Raw genomic sequence first — 19,774 nt, 5'->3', positions numbered from 1 at the left:
CTCAGTCTAGGCTTGAGGAAAACGGGTGGCAAATATGAACGAAACTATTTTGAAGTTTCAAAAAAGCAACCAGACTGTTCTGATATTGAACCCTGATAAAGGTTAGGAAAACAGTACTTCACCTGAGCTTAGCCCAGCCTGATACGTTCTTTTGGATTTAACACTGAAAGATGTTGGTGCTCATATACATTTGTACATGTATTAAAAACAGGGTAAGTAAATATTTTTTCAGCAGAAGGAATGCATCACAGAGGCTGTGAAGGAGCAATCAGGTTGGTCAATCAAGGTGTGAAGTCCCTTCCTCGGTGCTTGGATGTAATTTAAAGAGCCGTTGATTTGGAAGCAGGGAGGCATTGGGAGGCAGAGCATTGCCAAGCAGAACAGTTCTGGAATGCAGCTGGGATGGCAGACGTCTTTTTAGAAGATTCCAGCATATCAGCTGGACTAAAACAGTAGAAGTAGAACACTGGTAGCTATTAATGCTCTTCATTGCAAAGCAAACCATGAAGGGCTCTCTTCTAAATGGAAAGATCTTGTGAATATCAATAGCAGAAGCACCATAAAGACTCCACTTTCCTTGTTCATTCCTAGCACAGGTCTGGAGAAAGCTATGTCACCAAAAAGAAAGTGGCAGCATAGCCTCTCCTAGCCTGCTGAGTTATGTCTGCAGAAAGTTCCACCTCCCACAAAGATGCCACATTAATAATACAGGGGACTGAAAGTGGAGGCACTTGACAACGTGTGGCTCTGAGTTGCAGTTGTGTTACACCGAAGACAGGTAGGGGAAGACCCTATAAAAAAATGAATCACGTACATACGTAAAATCCACAACCAAGCAGCATCTTGAACCGTTTAAGCACTGTTGTGATTTATTCACAAAGATGATGAGGGTTGGATTTGCAAAAAAAATTCTTCCCCACAACCCATGCTTGACACAGAGACTTCCAGCAGTTTAAAACCTCTCTTCCAAAACCTCCCTGTGAAACATACTCTATGGTACGCTCTCCACATTTGGCGTCCTCTAGATTTATTAGATTACAACTCCCATTATTTCAGCTGGGTCATTAGTTCTGATAAATAGGCTCCCGCGAGCTTCAGTTTCGCTACAATACAGGCCAGCAAAGTTTCTGTATATAGCCCCTTCCAGATGTTTCAGAAGAAAAGGTAGATTCCCACTTAGCACAGTTAACACAGCTGGAGGCCACGAGATAGGAAAAGGTTGTTCTAAATCATGCATTTTAAAACATTGTTTTATTTGAAAAGCATCCACTTCAGTATATCAAAAATAGGTCGCAATTTTTATGCTATGTTGCTATAAATAGCCAAATGTCTGGTTTTCACATGCAAAAAAACAAAGCGATGAAGACATACCTGAGCTGTACCATTTCAGTCTACAATTGAGCATTTTATGACTGAACTACCGTCTCTACAAAATGGTCCCGGCACACATGAGAGCAGCTGGCATAAGAGCATAAAATACTCTTGCTAGAAACCCTGCCTCCATCTTTCTCCAACCTGGTGCCCTCCACTAGTTTCAGATCATAATGCCCATCATCTCTGATCCCTGGCTATGTTGGCTCTGGAGCCTTTTTAAAACATCCAGAAGACACCAGATGGAGAAGGATGAGCCAGCACGTAAAACCCTGTGATCCTTTGAGTTCCTCTTGTGGTTGGGAGTAGTACAGCCATGCCCAAGGTTTAAATTGATTTGTACTTCATGAAGTTCTATCGCACCTTGCCAGAAATAATTTAAGACAGCTAAAAAAAAATCACAATCTTTAGTAAAAGGCAAACGATGTATACTATCTGAAGAGAAACCAGACTATAACAATATTAAAAGTTGAAGGACATTCTTTAAAATATTGTACCGCTTCCGAGAGGAGGACTCTTATGGTGCGCATCAGAAAAAATACATTTCACACCCAACTCCCTTTAACTAACAGTATTAGCAGCCGTGAACCCTGGAGTGCTCACTCAGGCTTTAAAAATGCCCACACGATCATGGGGTGAAATAGAGAAGGAAGTCCAACCACTGCATAGAGGCTCCCCCTGGCAGCATCAGTCGTCTTCTCAAACAGTGGATCTTTCTAAAGCCATGCTACCCTTCGTCCACTGCCTAGCACATAAACATTTGCTGCTGATGGCAGCCAAGCCAGGTTCTGGGTGACTCATTTTACAGAAGAAGCAGGTTCACTGAGTTCTGTGTTCTACCTTTTGGGAATCTCTGCCAAATAGAAGTGTACAGTGAGCCAAGGCACTTGGGAGATAGGCGTATCAGTAAGAAAATAGAATGAAAAGGCATTCAACTCCTTCCCACCAGCTCTTCAACGATCAGGATGGGCTCCGGCAGATACAACTTCTTCAGAACTTCCAGGACCATTACCTTTGACTGCTAGCTGGAGAACCTGGACAACCTTCTGCTTTGAATCTCAGGACCATCTTGCAACATCAGTTACCCTGGAATAGCTATCCATGAGATCACTTCAATGAAAGAGCATGCGCTCTATGTCAGAGGCCTTACACACCCTAGGATTACCACTCTTATAAGGACAAGACCGGGTGTCATCTCTGGCCCTTCAGAACTAGAACCTTAGCCAAATCCAGAGTACCTTGTTCTGACTACCAGCAGATTTTACAACCCCATTTCTGCTAATAGGGGCATCTCTTATTGTCAAGTGTGAGACTATAATCTCAAATTGTGTGCTAAAATAAAGGATGCCAAAAAGGTGCATTTTGTTCCTGCTAAAAATAAGCATTCCCACATTAAAATATCACATTTGACTGGAGGACAAAAGAAAGGGTAGCCGTAAAATGGTGGGAGGGGAGAACTGCAAACTCTTTTGGTCTCTAGGTCAAAAGAAGATGAAGTCCCTAGGCTGAGGGTTTTATTGCCATTATGTTTCCTGTTGTGGACCCAGGGATAGACGAAGAAGAAACCAGGATATTGGTATCAACAATGCTTGCTTGAGCACTAAGAAATAGCAAGCAAGTCTTCCACAAGGCACACGTTAACTTGCCTGCTTGGAACTTCCAAGCTTTAGAGAGCTCCTGTGCTCACCATTCTTCTGGCTTTGCAGATTCAGACCCATGTTCCTCCTTCAGCACAGCAGGTGTGCCACTCAGCAGATCTGCCCTCACTCGTAACCAACAGCAGGCGCGCTTTCTGCGGCTCTTGCTGGAGATGGCCTGTGCAGTTGATCCATCACTTGCACTTGTTCATTCTCTCAGCAAACACAGTTTCAGGGTGGAATGATCACCCAACGTCAGCATCTCTGCAACACACAGCATGGACTTCAGCCGGCTTTTCAAAGGGGACAGGAGCAACTGGGCACTGCTACTTGGGGCAGATGCTTTACAAGGCTGAGCAGACTTTGGAGCTGGGTTCTCACATCACATCAAGACAAAAGTTTTCCAATGCATTAACTTGGATTCACATATTGGGCTGAACCACAAACAAGCCACAGATGGCTTGGTGTAATGCAGGAGCCCGACTTCAGTCTACTAATGTAAAACACCTTCTGGATGATGCAAGCAATCTATGGAGTGGTCTAGCACAGGGGTCCCCAACCCCCGGGCCACGGACTGGTACCGGGCCACACAGCAGTGGGTGAGTGGTGGGCAAGCAAGCAAAGCTTCATCTGTATTTATAGCTGCTCCCCATTGCTCGCATTACTGCCTGAGCTCCGCCACTTGAATCATCCTGAAACCATCCCCAACCCCGGTCCGTGGAAAAATTGTCTTCCACAAAACCGGTCCCTGGTGCCAAAAAGGTTGGGGACCGCTGGTCTAGCATCTTGTTTCCCAGAATGGTCAACCAAATGCCCCCAAAGCATTCACAAGTCACCTTGGGCTTGAAGACCACCATCTTACACACCAACGTCACCCCTCAGTCTTGGGGGCTGTTTGCTCGCTTACCTTCCTCTACTGCTAGGGCTGCTTGCGGAGCACCTTGCCCTTCTCAGGACACTGTAGCCTCTCAAGATTATGGTTGACAGAGCAAAGGGCTGTCCCTAGAGAGACAGATTGGCTCAGTTACCACAAGTGTTGGGAAATGGCAAAAACCTCCACAATGGCAAGCAAGCTAGGGGAGGCTGTCCTTCATTCCATTATTTCCCTTGGAAAGCAGCCTTTTGGACCCCCGGGGTGTGTCATGCTGCTGCCATCATTTTGGTCAGATTGAGGAGAAGACAAGCGCTCAACAGCCTGTGTTAACCATACCCATTTCTCCCACACACTCCTCCAGAAGAGTTGACAGCTCAGGCAGGCTAAGGGCCTTCAAGGCAGATGACCAACCTTCGGGGCCTAAGACCGAGAAAGAAGTCAGCAGGATTCATTCAAGCCAGCATTGTTCTAAGGATGAGATGGACGTGGAAAAAGCCCCTTCCCCAATCTCAGTCCAAGCAGAGCCATGCACAGTAGTCTTTATTTTTAAGAGAAAAAAAAAGCAATTTGGCTGCTTCGGCGTAAGAAAAGTAGGCACCTGTGAAAAATATTAGGGTGAAGAGGAAAGGTGGAGAGCTGGTTCTAAAATGACTGTCACTGCTCAGGTCAATTCTCATACAAGCTTTCAAATATAATAGCATATTCCCCATCCCTACCCCTTGGTGCTTGAAGGATCTTTTATGAGGAATTTGCATGCTCATCTGACTCTAGGTGCCTTAAATGACTGAAACACTAACATGACTTTTTTGGCGGGTGCCTTCAAGCGTTCATCAGCCTTGACTTCTGGTGCCCGCCTGGACTGGTCCCTACACTTTTCTTGGCAAAATTTTCAGAAGTGGTTGGCCCTTGCCTCCTCCTTCCCAGGGCTGAGAGGGACTGGCCCAAGGTCACCCAGCTGGCTTTGTGCCTAAAGTGGGATTAGATTGGCCACTTTCTCTCTCTCTCAGCCCTAGGAAGAAGGCAACAACCAAATCTTGCCAAGAAAACTACACACACACACAAAAATGATGCCCTCATGGAAGAGACGAACGGAGCCCTGCATTTAATCACTAGCTTGGTACCTACAACTGACATGGCACTGCAGAAAATGAGCAAGGAGGGGGGCCAGAGCACCCCCACCCTCCTCTACCAGCCACTAGCAGGCTAGTAAAATATCTTTGTAGGCTGGCAACTTACCAGCTAAATTTACATGGCTGAATTAGTGGCTTTGTTCAAATCTCCAGAAGGCAGGTCAAGTGGTCTGGCCAATCCCTCCATTTCTAATTAATTAATTGGAAAAATCATCACTGGTCCCAGTCATCCGTTTAAAATCATATCTAATGGGAGTTTCCAATAGCCATTCAGACACGACACGCCCTGTCCTGGCTTAAGCAAAGGCCACGCCGAGACAAGGAGAAAGTCACTAGTGTTTATTTAACTGCTATAGTAGACAGAAAATCCTACCAAACTGAAGGAGCGTGGGAAAACCCAGACAGATAAACCCCAAATCTCAAGGCGGGTCTGCTCTGAGTTTCTTTGAATGACAGCTCGAAGCCTCTAAACTACGCATGCATTTTCCCCCCTAGATAGGGGCCCCCTCCTGCTCACCATCCGTACTCATGACATGCCCCATTGTTTTATTTCGGCCTGCAGAGGCGTTATGTCAGGGAACGCATCTGGCTTTTGGTCGTTAATTGAGCCTCCCACTTACTGGCTCCTAACTGTGCTCTGATCTCCAATCTCTGGCCAGGTGCCTCTTCCTGGTTTATCCGGGAAGCCAGCTCTGTCTGGCAGGCCCTGAAGAGAAACCAAAAGAACATCAGGAGGATTCTAGGGAAGGAAATAACAGAGAGAGAGAGAGAGAGCAGAGCAGAGCACAAGAAACCAGAATATTCTCATGGAAGGATTATTCAGCACAGAACTAAGGCTTAGTAAAACAGCCCTTAAAAGGCAGGTGGTATCTGAGCTCTTTCCTAGTCAGAGAAGGTAAAGCTAGACCTAAAAACAAAGGGAAATTTGGCTGACCGAAGCACCTCCTTCCCAGATTCAAAGTGGTAGGACTTTTGGCACAATTCTGTCACATGTGTTATTTTGCCCCATGGTTATTCTGATACTGTTATATTTGTGGCATAGAGGTAAAGATAGTCTCCACCTTCAACTACTAGAAATCTTTTTCAGTCAACTCTGGCTTCCAGACTGTGCTTCAATTGTACCATCACAATTTAGAAATTTAGAGGGACAGGATGAATGGTTTGAAGATTAAAAAAAAACACACCACTTTTCAAGAAAGTATGTCTAGTATAGGCAGTTCTTGACTTACGACCATTCATTTAGCAACTGTTCAAAGTTACAACGGTGCTGAAAAAAGTGACTTATGACCAGTCCTCACACTCATGACCATTGCCGCATCCCTATGGTCACGTGATCAAAATTCAGCCACTTGGCAACCGGCATGTATTTATGACAGGGTCATGTGATCACCATTTGTGACCTTCCCAGCTGGTTTCTGACAAGCAAAGTCAATGGGGAAGCTGGATTCACTTAACAACATGTTTTGCTTAATGACCATGGCAAAAAAGTTCATAAAATCGGGAGTGACTTACTTAATGACCACCTCACTTAGCGATAGAAGTTCTGGTCCCAATTGTGGTCTTAAGTTGAGGAATAGTAAAGGTAAAGGTTTCCCTTGACATAAAGTCCAGTCGTGTCCGACTCTAGGGGGCAGTGCTCATCTCCGTTTCTAAGCCTTGGAGCCGGCGTTGTCATAGACACTTCCGGGTCATGTGGCCAGCATGACGACACGGAACGCCGTTACCTTCCCGCCGAAGCGGTACCTATTGATCTACTCACATTGGCATGTTTTCGAACTGCTAGGTGAGCAGGAGCTGGGACTAGCAACGGGAGCTCACCCCGTCACGCGGATTCGAACCGCCGACCTTCCGATCGGCAGCTCAGCGGTTTAACCCGAATACCTGTACCTTATTTGTCTCCCCACTCCCTTTTTTAATGTACAGTATATACAGCCTTGCTTGCTTGTAAGGCAACAGCCCATGTGGAGCACCAGAACAGAAGAGTAACCTAAAAAAAACCACCCTGGCGTTCTGCTTTTCTGATTCTTGTGATCACTCAGTGGGCACCAGTGCTTGGAACAGGGAGTGCAAGGAAGGGATCTCACAGGGAGTAAATCTGAGTCCTCCTGAAGACACTCACTGCATCTGCCCCAAGAGGCTTCCAGCATTTCTGGTGACGGCCTGGGCTTCTTGGAGTCTGGCCTGGGCGTTGCTCCAGGCCACGTCCTGCTCCATCAGGCAGCTCTCGACCACAGCCCGCAGCTCCTGCTCTTGGCTCACCTGTCCTTTCAGCACTTCTGCCTCTTCACACCTCTGCAAGGAAAGAGAGAGAAAGGAGAAAGGGACCAGAGTTCAGTGTTTTGGGTGCAAGCAGAGCTTCAACGCCGAACACTTAACCCGCTCCCACAATCTTTTCTGCAACAAAGAACAGCTGCTGGACTTCCTCTGACTTGAAGAGGAAAAGAACAAGGGTGCCAGTATTTTAACCTCACCCTCTCAGCATTTCAGGAACTTAAACCAATTAGGCACCCAATCAACATGTACGTATCTCAACTGGGATGCAACAGAGCATCCCTGTCCATCGCAACTGGGCTTTGCCAGGCAGAGGCTTCCCAATGTGCTAGAGAGACTGGGTCCTTTACCTTGTGAAGCTGAATGGCCAGTTCTTGCATTTCTGCTTCCAGTCGATCAGCATAGGCCAGCTCTAGGGCATCGCTCGGTGGCCGGGCACTGCTGTGCCATCGGGCAATGGCAGAGGTCATCTTCCTCTTTGGTCCAAAGAGCCTACAGGGGAAGGTAATCAGGATTCAGAAAGAAAGCTCCCGAGAGAGGAGTCTGTTGGCAGAACAAAGCTGCCTCTTGTTTGGATGGACATGCCCAACTGTGGTTGTTAAGCAAGGACTACCTGCATGTCCTGCACAACGCTTCCGCTCCATCTGGCTGTGCAGATGCAAACGGAGCAATAGAAGCTGTGACACAAATGCAACCAGACTATCATTAATGAACATTCAAGGCCAAAAGAGCAACACGTGAAGCATTGAATGATAGGCTGTTTAGCAGGAAAGCTGCATGGCTCTGGGTCTAGTCCCCAGTATAGAAACCCAGGGACTTACGTGATGCCGATCTCTTTTAGGTCACTCTCCGTTAAAGTCAGGAAGATGCGGAGGTCGACATCTTGCTCCTCAAATACTTGCAAGTACTTCAGGCAGCCAATCTGATCTAGGAAGGTGGCAAGATCCTACAGCCCAGGCGAAGCAAACAGAACAGACCTTCAGGAGGCTCAGGGGAAAAGGACCTGAGCTATTTCCTATTCCAGTTCTGCTGACAAAAAAACCACCATTCCTATCAGCTTCCGCACAAAGTCAGCAACACCTAAAGCAGAACCGTCCTAAAGTTGAGGAAGTCAGGATGTTGGCAACCCCCTACTCGGATATAATCTTCCCTGAGCAGGCTTTGGATCGTACACTTGCTCAGAGTCTCTCACTCTACAGGGCTGTAGGGAGAAGAAAAGAGACAGTTCCTTCTAGGAAACTGGAGGTTGGCTAGCAAAAACTGGATTTGGCAGCCAAGTCTGCACCTGGATCTAGTTATAAACACATGAGAGCAGCAACCCCAAACAGAGAGAGCTGGCCAGCAGTAAGGCATTTGCAGCCATTCCCTGGGATGGACTGCCTTTGTCTCGGCCTGGCCCTTGGAGACTGAACTTTTTTAGTTTCTTGACAGCCTCACCAGTGTCCTGTGATGGAATGTCTAACAGACATGGGGGAGGAAGGAGGACTGCTACAGAAAAGATTCGTCAGTCCAGGGGAGGGAGGAACATGAGAAAAAGACTCTGAGTAACTTCCCCTTAATATAACTTGACCTGGAGAATGGTTCTGGCAGGTTCTCAAGATTCTGTTGCAATACCCAACTACCAATAAAGACCATTCCAGAATCCAGATGGTTCTTGGATTTCCTGGGTTTGCGAGCCTCGCACGGCTTGGGAGTTACCTGGGGACCAGCACAGGAGGAGGTCTCTTCGTTAGCAGGGCCACAGTGCTGAGCAGATGCCCTGGACTTCCAAGGCCAGTGGGTGTCACTGTTGCCATAGCGATTCTTTGCCTTCATGGAACTCTTGGCCTGTTTTCGACTGGAGGACTTTGGTGCGTGGTCAGAATCCTGCGCACGTTGAGAGAGAAGGACAGGGGATAAGGCCAGGAAAAGCAGTCTTCCTCAACTCCCCGGTGTGTTAGACTGCATTGAGAGGACCACCTCCATTAACAAGGTCAATTGGCCTAACAACTCCAGGAGCCCTACATAATCACCCACTTACCGAGGAGAAAAAGAATCATGCTTTTTCTTGAGCAGCCTCAGCCTCAGCTTGCCTTAAAGCACCAGAACTGGTCTAGCTCATCTTTCTCTTCCACACCAAGAATATGTATTTGCTTGCTCTAAAAACAGGAACCTCCACTTAAGAGACCTTTAAGTCAAGCTCAATTCCTGGTAACTACACAGACACACCCAGGCCATTTCCTTGGCAACTAAGACAGAAGTGGTCTTCTCAATCTAGTCTATAGTCCTGGTATTTTCTGGTGGTCCCTCACCCAAGTACTGAACAGGCCCAATCCTGCTTAGCTTCTGAGCCCACAAAGTGTTGCCAGTTCTTGAGATTCAAGCCACCATGAGTTTTCCCTTCTTGTATCTACCTCATTGCTCTCTAAAGAGCCCTCGCTGCTGATCCCCACAGTCCTGGCCAGGCCCTCACTGCTACTGCTGGTCCGGACACTGCCCAAGTCATTTGTGAAGAAGGAATTCTCTTCTGAAATGGTGAGAAGTGACAGAAGAGTCAGTTGCAAACCCAGTGGAGGCCTACTAGCAGCAACCTTTATATGCTTTGATACTGACTGACAAAACAATGGGAAAATCTGTCAATTTTAGATTATTTATTCTGGAGCAAAATAAATGTCACTGCAATAAAACAGTCTTTATTTAAAAAGATGTCTGTCTGCCTGCCTGGAAGGCCTTGAAAGGAATCTCAGATTGTCTGCGAGATCAGTCTATCCAGACAAAGAAAACAAAGGGTACCTCGGCTGCTACTGCTTTCCACGTCGTGGTCATTGATGGGAGAGATGACATCTCGGTATCGAAGGTCACCTCCCTCAAAGCCACTTCCATCATCTTTAAAGGTGACATAGCCTTCTGGAGGGACCTGCTCTGTGTGTAAAAGGAAGGAACGGTGAAAGGAAGGGAGGTGAACAAATGAATGGGAAGCCTTCATTTAGCAATCTGCACGGTGTAAATGTTCCCTGGGGAGTTCAGTGGAAGGAAAATGGATGTAGGTGGGAGGGGGCGAAAAGAGCAGAGACCTTATTTACTGAATCATTTTTATTCTACTTTTGTGCTGGAAAGACTCCAAACAGCTAACAAAAGGCAGCATGCAACATCGTACAAGCTTTTTTTTTTTTAAGAAAGGCCACACACACACGCACACACGAAGAAAAGGGCAATTGTGGTAACCTAGATAATCAAGCAAGTCCTCTAGCCCTTTGAAATAACTCACACGTCTCACAATAAAGACTTTCAGAATGAGCAAATTTAGGGCATGTTGGCTTCACCCAACTTACTATCAAGACAACAACTGGTGGGTTTAGTATCTTACAGAAGGTGTAGTTATCAAATTCTCTAGAATAGTAAAAATGGGTATCTCTGAAGTTCTCTGGGAAATGATTATGCAGAATTTTATTTTTTATTTCCCTAGGAACTCAAGACAGCATAATAGCCCTCCCTCCTTCCATTTCTCCCTCAATATTAACTTACGATGTTAAGCAACATAGTGGTAGCACCCATCTAGGCAGGTTCTGAAGCAGAGGTGAAACCTGAACTCACCACAATGCAACCGACTCTTCCCTCCAATTCTGACTGCCGTTATCTTGGCCAGAGCGTGAGGCCCTTCATGGATACTGGGGCCTTTGGATTTACGGACAGGCCTTTGTCTTTGGGGAGCGCAGTAGGACTCATCTGATGAGCTCAGATCTTCGTACTTTCCTGAGGGTCCAAATGTACAAGCAGGGAACTTAAGACTCGAAACATATATATGCAAGCATTTTTGTCATGAGGAAAGGATCCAGAAGAACCACCCAGCCTCTCTCTATTCCCATCATGGAGTCTCTTCTTGATCTTTTCCATGATTAAAGTTTGCTGTTAATTACACAATACTCTAAAGACGTGTGGAGAGCCACAGAGATGATCTTGGAGACACCATGCAATGTCAGTTATGGAAACATGCTTTAAGCTTGGGAAATGAAGACAACTTGAGAAAGCAACTCAGACTGGCTCCACCTTAATTCCCTGGGTGTAGAGAGCCAGGGAGGTGGCCTTGAAGCAAATGTTCAGAAACAGTCAGCAAAAAGGACAGAAGCATTCCCTATGTCCCGGGAACAAAGACAGTATTAAGAAGAGACTCAGGTTGCCCCCCCACCCCCTGAACAACTTATAGGGTACAAGAGGGAGGGGAGAAAAAGCCCAATCAGAATTGCAAGGTTCTGTTATTGTAGCCTATCTTGGTAAAGTATCGTTCTACTTGTCCTGTGGAGTTGGTGTTCTGGCCTGTCTACCTCGTGGGCCTGACTGGGTTGCGAGAGGGAGGAAACAATAAACACAATCAGGCTTTCAAGATTTTGTTATCCTGTTAATCTGTTAGCTTATATCAATAAAGAAAGAGTTCCAGTCATTCTGGAGTCTGTTTCCTGACCTGGCCTGGCTCAAAGGGCAGACATCAATCGACTGTATCAAACTGGGCTTCCATCTGAATCAAGATTCTTTTCAAAGACAGGTTACATTACAGCCTTTCACTCACCTGTGCCCCTGCGGAAGACTTTGGGCACAGGGGCTGTGTGCAAGTCTATCAGCCCTACGATCTTCATGTGTCCATACTTCATGGCCAAGGTCCGTGCTGTGGCCCCTGTGCTGTCCCGTATGTCCACTTTCACACCCTGCGGGAAGACAGCACCCTTCATTCAATCTGACAAGTAGGAGTTAACCTGCAGCATTTAGAAACCGAAACAATTGCCAGAACTGAGGGCTCCTAATGTGAAGCTTTTAAGTCCCCATGCTCCTATTGCAGCCACCAGAGGATTAAGCATTTATTGTGAAAAGCTTTCTAAGCTTGATAAAAAACTTTTACAATGCTTTGTGGATTATAAATACCCCACTGGAAATGGTCAATGCATGAATTATGTCCTTAGTCCACAGTGAAAAATGCAATTATAACAACCAACTAAACCAGCCTAAGTCAAGAGGCTCATAGGATTAAATTCTAACTTTAACTTAAAAATGGGTGGGCTCTTTGGAAATTCAGGAAAGATCACTGAGGTTCAGAAAAGATGGAAAGAACAGGAAAAATGAAGCTTAAAGGGGGGAAAAAACTGAGAAGGGTTATAATACTTCTCAAGTACCTAAAGGGATGTCCTCTATTCATTCCAGAGTGCAGAACAGAATAATGGATGCAGTTTACAGAAAGGCAAATTCTAATTTGAATGTTAGAAAATAGGAAGACTTTCTGATAGCAAGGGCAGTTTGATTGCAGAACCAACAACTCAGACAGGTAGGGGCTTATCTTTGTTGGACATGTTCAACCAGAGGCTCGGCACCACCTGTTGGGGATACTTTAATTCAGATTACTACCTGGAACAGCGGGGTGGAATGAATACAGGCAGTCCTTGACTTACGATCAGTCATTTAACAACCGCTCGAAGTTACACCAGTGCTGGAAAAAGTGACTTACCACAGATCCTCGCACTTACGACCATTGCAGTGTCCCCACAGTCATGTGATCAAAATTTGGGTGCTCAGCAACTGGCATGTATTTAGGACAGTTGCAGCATCCCAGAGCCATGTGATTGCCATCTGTGACCTTCCCAGCCGGCTCCCGACAAGCAAAATCAATGGGGAAACTGTGATTCACTTAACAACTGCGGTGATTCACTTAATGACCATAGCAAAAAAAGGTTGTAAAATCGGGCACAACTCACTTAACACACACACTGCTGAGCAATGAGAGTTCCGGTCCCAACTGTGGTCATAAGTCGAGGACTACCTGAAGTCTCAAGAGTCCTTCCAAATCTATGATTCTATGAGAAAGGTAAGTCCTAGAGTCTACATAGGCTATATAACAGACTTTGTATGCTGAAAAGATACCTGGACTTCAATAACACATACCACCAAGCAAAACCTTTTATGGTTCTTGAAAACAACCATAATAATCTGGTTTGCACATAAATTATCCTAAACTGTAACAGCTTTATTCACACACGGTGCTCAGCCAAAAACAAAAAGCATATTACAGCTGAGATTGCACTACCACTGTTGAATAAACGCTGGATGGCAGGAGTGGTGCTTTGGACTCTCCTAGAAATCAATGGTCACTTACATGACTGAGAAGATACTGGACGATAATCTCGTGACCAGAAGCCGCTGCTTCCATCAGAGGGGAGTATCCACAAAGGGGTTCCCTGGCATAAGAGAAAGATAAAACTCATGGAAGACTAAAGTCAAAATTGGTACGATTATCAACGAGGCAGAGTCACGCTGGCTGCAGTGCCCCCACACTGGCTGCAGACCCACAGAATTGAGAGAACAGGGAACTATCCAAAAACTCCTAACACAAATCCAGATTAATTTCACGTGAGCTTGCATTCCAAGGTGCACCCTGTTTATTTAAGGATCTGCATTCTGCTCTTGATTTCACGCAGTTCCCAAAGTAGCTTCCATAAAGTCAGACAGCGTGACCGTATGGCTTTGGAACAGTGACTTGGCTAGGGAGCCGGCAATCATGGCAATTGGCTCTTTCTCAGAGCATTCTCACACGGCCTCTGTGAGAAAGAGGAGGCACGGCCCCAGCTTATGAAGTCTTTCTGGGCTGCTAGCTAAGGGACTGAATCTATTTATTTATTTATTTATTATATTTGTATCTATTTTATACAACAACAATGCTCCCACCCCCTATTTCTCCCTCAACTTCCTTGTAATGTGCATTGAGGTGAGAGGGTATGACTGGTCCAAAGTCACCCAGATGGTTTTCATGGCTAAGGGAAGCCCAGAACTCACGGTCTCCCAATTTCCAGTCCAGCTCCTTAACCGCTACCCCAGACTGGCTCTAAGTGCCTCATGGAGAAGTCACAATCCTCCCCTACTGGTGTGTTATTCCGGCACTCCAAATGTTTTAAACTGTGATGGGGATCACGGTGCTGAAAATCAAGGTTTATTTAACTACAGATTGTTAATATACTATAATGGCAGGGCTCATTCAAGATGCTGCTCCAAACAAACGACAGTTCATATATTGTATGAACTCAGCCACTGCTGTACTTGCAGAACACGCTTAACCATAACTTTCAGTTAACAAATGAAAGCAGCTGCATTCACACAATATGCTACGTCAAAATGAAGACGCCGCATCATAACTTGATGCAACAGCCAAGTTCACCAACATACTAAAGAAACCATGTAGTTTGTTTGCTTCTGGTTTCACTTCTGTAGTTTGTAAACCCGTTTGGTGTAATTTATTTCTTTATTTCTTTTATACATTTATTCACCGCCCATCTCTCCCCTACAGGGGGACTCTGGGCGGCTTACAATAAAACAGGATTAAAATTCAAAACCGTTACAATACAAAACACAGCAAAAATACAAATATAATAAAATCTACATGGCGAAAAGATCTTAATCAGTCCTTGAGTGTAACAGGCCCCTCAGAATCCCTCTTCGGCACTAGCCATCCCCAGGTGTAATTATTCCCCCTCCCATTCCAAGCCTGCAGACAAAACCAGGTCTTTAATCTTTTGCAGAAGTCCAGGAGCGAGGGGGCTTGTCTCACCTCTGGGAGAAGGATGTCCCAAAGGGCAGGAGCTACAGCAGAGAAGGCAAGCAGCACCTATAGGTACTGACAGAAGAGAATATCCAAGCAGCACCTATAGGTACTGACAGAAGAGAATATCCAAGCAGCACCTATAGGTACTGACAGAAGAGAATATCCAAGCAGCACCTATAGGTACTGACAGAAGAGAATATCCAAGCAGCACCTATAGGTACTGACAGAAGAGAATATCCAAGCAGCACCTATAGGTACTGACAGAAGAGAATATCTGGAGCCCAGGGTTGAACTGTGGAGTCCTTGGTGCCCTCTGAGCCTGGTTGTTTTCTTGCAGATGTTTCATTGCCTGACTGGGCGACATCCTCAGCGCTAGAAGGGAGTGGGGTTTGTTCTGTTTATATACAGTAGCTGCAAGCAAACCCCACTCCCTTCTAGCACTAAAATGTTGCCTAGCCGGGCAACGAAACATCTGCAAGAAAACAACCAGGCTTAGAGAGCACACCACAGAACCTATAAGTGTCAGCCACTCATAGCATGGCATAATCCAGGAAGCAAGGATTACACAAGTGTTTTAATATAAAAATAGGAGGGAAGCACAAAATCTTGGAAGCTGCAGTAGGACTTAGTCCTTATTGATTAGGTCTGCTGGAGTTCTGTAAGGCCAGCCACCATGGCCATTTAGGCTCTAGATTAGTCATTTATAAATCAAGGGGTCAAACTTGATACTTTCTAGACACTGCAGCATTATGCTGTGATAACCAGACTTGCACTCCTTAAAACTATTGCATCTGACCATTTTCTCCTACCTGCGGTTGGCATTGGCTCCACTGTCCAGTAAGAACTTGACCATTTGCTGATGGCCAGCACTGGTGCAATGAAAAAGGGCAGTCCAACCATGGATGTCCTTCATCTCCAACTCAGCACCTTGCTTCAAAGAAACAGAACGTCTGTTATGGCAACATATCCCCAGGATTACGTCACTGAAAAGTAGGCCCATTCAAGGTGCCTTTCAGACTGCAACTGATGTCAACACTGGGTGTTAAGCTCTTCAAGGCAGGCAAACTCAGGAAACAAGAACCATTTGGATTTCTGAAAAGTTCTTTATTGCTAATAACGTAACAGAATCCTGAAAGTCTACCTAAACAATTCTCCAGGTCAACTTATACCTAGCGTAGTTAAGGTGGTGTAACTCTGAATCTCTTTCTCATACTTCCCCCCTATCCCCTGGACTCAGGAATCTTTTCTGTACTGGCCCTGTGTCCTCCTGTAATATTCCAGCTCTCTCTTCTATGTTTTCAGGGTTTGTTAGACATTCCATCCTATTTGGTTAGTTATTTTGATTCATACTTTTCACTATGGAACAACAGATTTGGCCTTGTTTCTTAATTGTGCTAGCTGAATCAAAAAGAAAACCTGACCAGAAGTGGCACTTCTCCTATTTAGACTGCATGACTTTAATGGTTTTGACAGCCGTTATAAGCTCACACACCTGAAGCAGAAAGGCAGCAACACATTCATTTCCACAGCTGGCTGCCAACATAAGTGGAGTCTGTCCTTCTGGGGTTGACATATTCACGTTTGCTCCAGCTTCGAGCAGCATGTGCACAATGGTGTTGTGACCAATGTAGGAGGCATACATCAGTGGAGTCCAGCCACCGCGGTTCTGCTGATTCAAGTCCTTCTCCCCTCTGGAAGGTACACAAAATTATGTGAGATTTCCCAGAGGTGGAACAGCACAAGATATTGCCATTCACAAATCAGAAAGGGCGCTTCCTCACTGGTGCTGTTTCTCTGACCTAAAATGAGTGTTTTCAAGATCCTTTTAACCTCACTGTGTTCATTTTGCCCTTTAGGAGCAAACTTCTCAACATGGTTTGCTGCAGAAGATGAGAGAGGGAGCCAACCATGCTCATCTGCTTAATTTTGACACTGGATCAGTTGCCATGGAAACAAAATACTGGGCAAGATGGTCCTAGAAATGCTTATGTTTGAATAGTATGCTGCTCTCACATGTCCTCTGGTTTGCTTGAAGGCATTCTGAGGCTGTTACTAACTACCCATTATCACAGAACTACAGCATTCTGAATTACCAGTATGAGATAATGCAGCTGAATGAGGTGGCAGCACGGAGTCTCCCACTTTAGGCTGAATATGAAAGACACCACTCAGGAATGTAAAAAAAAAAATCCCTATTACTGATTGGAATATGTTCATCATCACCATCAGGAGAAATGTATACTCAGATAGTCTGTACTGTGATAGCTTTCTACTGGGAGTGCTACTTTTTATAAGTAGCATTCATAAAATTCATACATTTATGTTCAGAAATGTCATCCCCATCAGCTGCAGTTCAAATGAGGACTCACCCTTCCGCCATCTCCAGACCACTGTTTCTCAGCCTTGGCAATTTTAAGACAGGTAGACTTCAGCTCGCAGAATTCCCCAGCCAGCATACGCTGGGAGTTGAAGTCCACCCGTCTCAAAGTTGCCAAGGCTGAGAAACCCTGCTCCATCCTACTACTGCACTGTAGATCAGGCCTTGCTTGCTGATGAATTACAGACAAGATGAGAAATGGGAATCTCCAGTGAGAGGCTCCCATTGGATATTCTCTTACCGTTCAATGCTGTCCTTCACCACCTCATACTGGCCTATAGAGGCTGCTGTGTGAAGGTCCAAAGGTACGTCTAACTCTTGGCGGCTGGCTGCCTGACCCTCCCCGTGCCACATGGTTAGGCTGCGATTCAAAAGCTCCGACTCGCTGGCTTCATCGCTCAGTTCCGACATTCTGTTCTCAGAAGCCAAAAGAAACAAGTTCCTTGAGCTCTTCAATTTCGCCGGTCTACTAGAAGTGAGATAGCAGGGCACCAAGGATCTCAGGGCTGAGATTAATCCAGACAAGACGGGGGCGCTGTTATCAACATATAATTTATCTCTATATTACTAAAACTCTCATTGTGTTTATCTGTTTGCCTTTAAGAGCTGGCTATGTGCCTGGGCCTGGGGTCCCGAGTATGTGAAGGGCCCCGTTTTCCGGTGGTGCTGACACCAACGGATTTTAATATCTCTTGGCTGTTATTTGTATTTAATTTGTTTGGTACTGTTTTAATTGTTTAACTGTTTTTACGATGGTTAGCCACCCGGAGTCACTGGTTTGAGATGGCCAGCTATGATATGAGATGGGGTGTAAATGTGGTTTATCTCTATGTGTCTATCGGAATGGAATAACAAGACAACTTACCTTTGCTGCAGCAGTAAAACGGAGAGTCCTATGAAATCCCCCTTTATTTCCTGAGAAAGAGTAGGATAAAGATGCCATAAACAATTTGAAGTCATTAAAATAAAGCAAAGGCACAATCAAAATTATTCCCAACCCAGGGGGGTTTCATGCACTTGCATGAATAGGAAACTACCTGGCCAAGGGGTGGATCTCAAGCTCAGATGGTCCCAACCCTGTTGGCCTTAGCCAAGGCACTGCAGCCTGTCAGGGCCAGGAGGCTAAGCGACCCTCACATGTTTATTTATTATTCCAATTGATATTTTATTTATATTTTATTTGTCATCTTTACCATCTGGCCTTGGGAGCAGGTAGTGGTGCGTGCGGAGCCTATAAAACGTTTATATTATTCGTGATATTGATTGTGCTCTCCCGTGGATTGTATGGCACGGTTTGGTTTAATACTTTAATGCTTGCCTGGTTGTATTTGGTACTATTTGTGTTTTAACCTAGAAAGCTACCCAGAGTCAGATATGTGAGATGAACAGCTGTATCAATAAAACAAACAAAACAAAACAAACAAACTAATATTTAAATGCTGACCCTTTTGGCATTTAGGAAATCCCTCAAAACCTGGTTCTTTCAACAGGCTTCAGGATCCCAGCAAAATAGGGAGCCCGTGAGACGGTTACACTTTGTGTAAGATGCTGGTCCAAGCTCCTGTGGTCCTAGTTATATCTGTGTTTAAACAGTTTTTATAAGTTGTTCTACATTTTTTAAAGTTGTATTATACTATTGCATTATAATTGTCTTACCTGATTGTTTTATTGTACGCCACCCAGTCACATAAAGCCGCCCAGCTCATATATATGACACTGGGCAGCTTACCAACAGGTAAAACAATATAAAACAACAATTCAAAAACAATATAAACAAGGCAAAGGCATATAAAAACCATCATAAAACAGGTTCTTCCTTGCTGGCAAATCGGAATTCATTTTAGACCCCAGATTGTCCTTATTTTTATTACTTTTTGATGTTCTTCTAGGTGCTTATAAGTTGTTCTAATGGACCAGTGTTTCTCAACCCTGGCAACTTTAAGATGTGTGGACTGCAACTCCCAGAATTCCCTAGCCAGCCATGCTGGGGAATTCTGGGAGTTGAAGTCCACACATCTTAAAGTTGCCAGGGTTGAGAAACACTGGGATAAAGGAAACAAAAAGTCACCGGTGCTCATCAACCCCGCCCCCCATAGGCTGGGGCCGATGGGAGTTGTAGTCCAACACTATAACACCCGCCGCAAACGCCCATTCGTTCCTCGAGCGGCCCCGCCAAGAGCCGGCCAGGCGCCGTGGGCTCCCGGGCCACGACGTCTTCCGCACCCTCTAGAGAACGCGGCTGGCTCTAGCGCAGACAAGGAGGCTTTGCCCCTCGCGGCCACCGTACCCGCCTTACCTACCCGGCTCTCCAGCGAACGAGCGGCGAAGAAACCGCGACCAGAGGCTGTCAGCCCGGCCTGCAGGCCCCGCTCGCGCTCCGCCCACGTGACCTCACTCTGCTCCCGCCTCCTCCGCCCACTCGCCTTCCATTACGTCCGTCATACATCGCCTTGGCTCAACCCACCAATGAAAAGCTAGGCTCGCGCTACCTCCCCGCCTCCCGAACCAGGCAGCCAATCAAAGCCCTGCAAAGTAAAGCGTGGGGGGGGGAACAACCTC

The 19,774-nt window shown here is 45.7% G+C and overlaps 1 protein-coding gene across 3 annotated transcripts; it reads right to left on the bottom strand.

The window, feature by feature from the left end:
* Positions 1-1,232: 1,232 nt before the first annotated feature.
* On the bottom strand, positions 1,233-19,629 carry ANKS3 (ankyrin repeat and sterile alpha motif domain containing 3). Of its 3 annotated transcripts, none has more exons than XM_063314581.1 (18): positions 19,516-19,629; positions 18,081-18,130; positions 17,457-17,721; positions 16,331-16,529; positions 15,648-15,769; positions 13,399-13,480; positions 11,827-11,962; positions 10,857-11,015; positions 10,056-10,184; positions 9,677-9,789; positions 8,982-9,149; positions 8,105-8,229; positions 7,634-7,775; positions 7,132-7,304; positions 5,633-5,718; positions 4,219-4,302; positions 3,916-4,010; positions 1,233-3,272 (listed from the first exon to the last, which is right to left on the bottom strand). In XM_063314581.1, the coding sequence occupies exons 3-17, from the start codon at positions 17,624-17,626 to the stop codon at positions 3,928-3,930; spliced, it is 1,971 nt and encodes a 656-aa protein (XP_063170651.1). In that variant the 5' UTR covers positions 17,627-17,721; positions 18,081-18,130; positions 19,516-19,629; the 3' UTR covers positions 1,233-3,272; positions 3,916-3,927. The 3 variants fall into 3 exon arrangements, with proteins under 3 accessions (XP_063170651.1, XP_063170653.1, XP_063170654.1); XM_063314583.1 differs by having other exon boundaries at positions 17,457-17,627; positions 19,516-19,623; XM_063314584.1 differs by lacking the exons at positions 17,457-17,721; positions 18,081-18,130; positions 19,516-19,629 and having other exon boundaries at positions 15,648-15,765; positions 16,331-16,440.
* Positions 19,630-19,774: the final 145 nt, after the last annotated feature.

Source organism: Candoia aspera, chromosome 14 (assembly GCF_035149785.1).
Source record: "Candoia aspera isolate rCanAsp1 chromosome 14, rCanAsp1.hap2, whole genome shotgun sequence".
Lineage (NCBI taxonomy): Eukaryota > Metazoa > Chordata > Lepidosauria > Squamata > Boidae > Candoia > Candoia aspera.
Note: the sequence above shows the minus strand (reverse complement) of the source record. Positions and strands in the feature narration are given on the sequence as shown.

Coding starts and splice junctions, on each gene's coding strand:
- ANKS3 (XM_063314581.1), bottom strand. CDS start 17,626: ATGTCGGAACTGAGCGATGAAGCCAGCGAGTCGGAGCTTTTGAATCGC. Junction 9,150..9,676: donor GCTCTTTAGAGAGCAATGAG/GTAGATACAAGA, acceptor CAACGTGCGCAG/GATTCTGACCACGCACCAAA. Junction 4,011..4,218: donor GGAGTGTGTGGGAGAAATGG/GTATGGTTAACA, acceptor CTGTCTCTCTAG/GGACAGCCCTTTGCTCTGTC.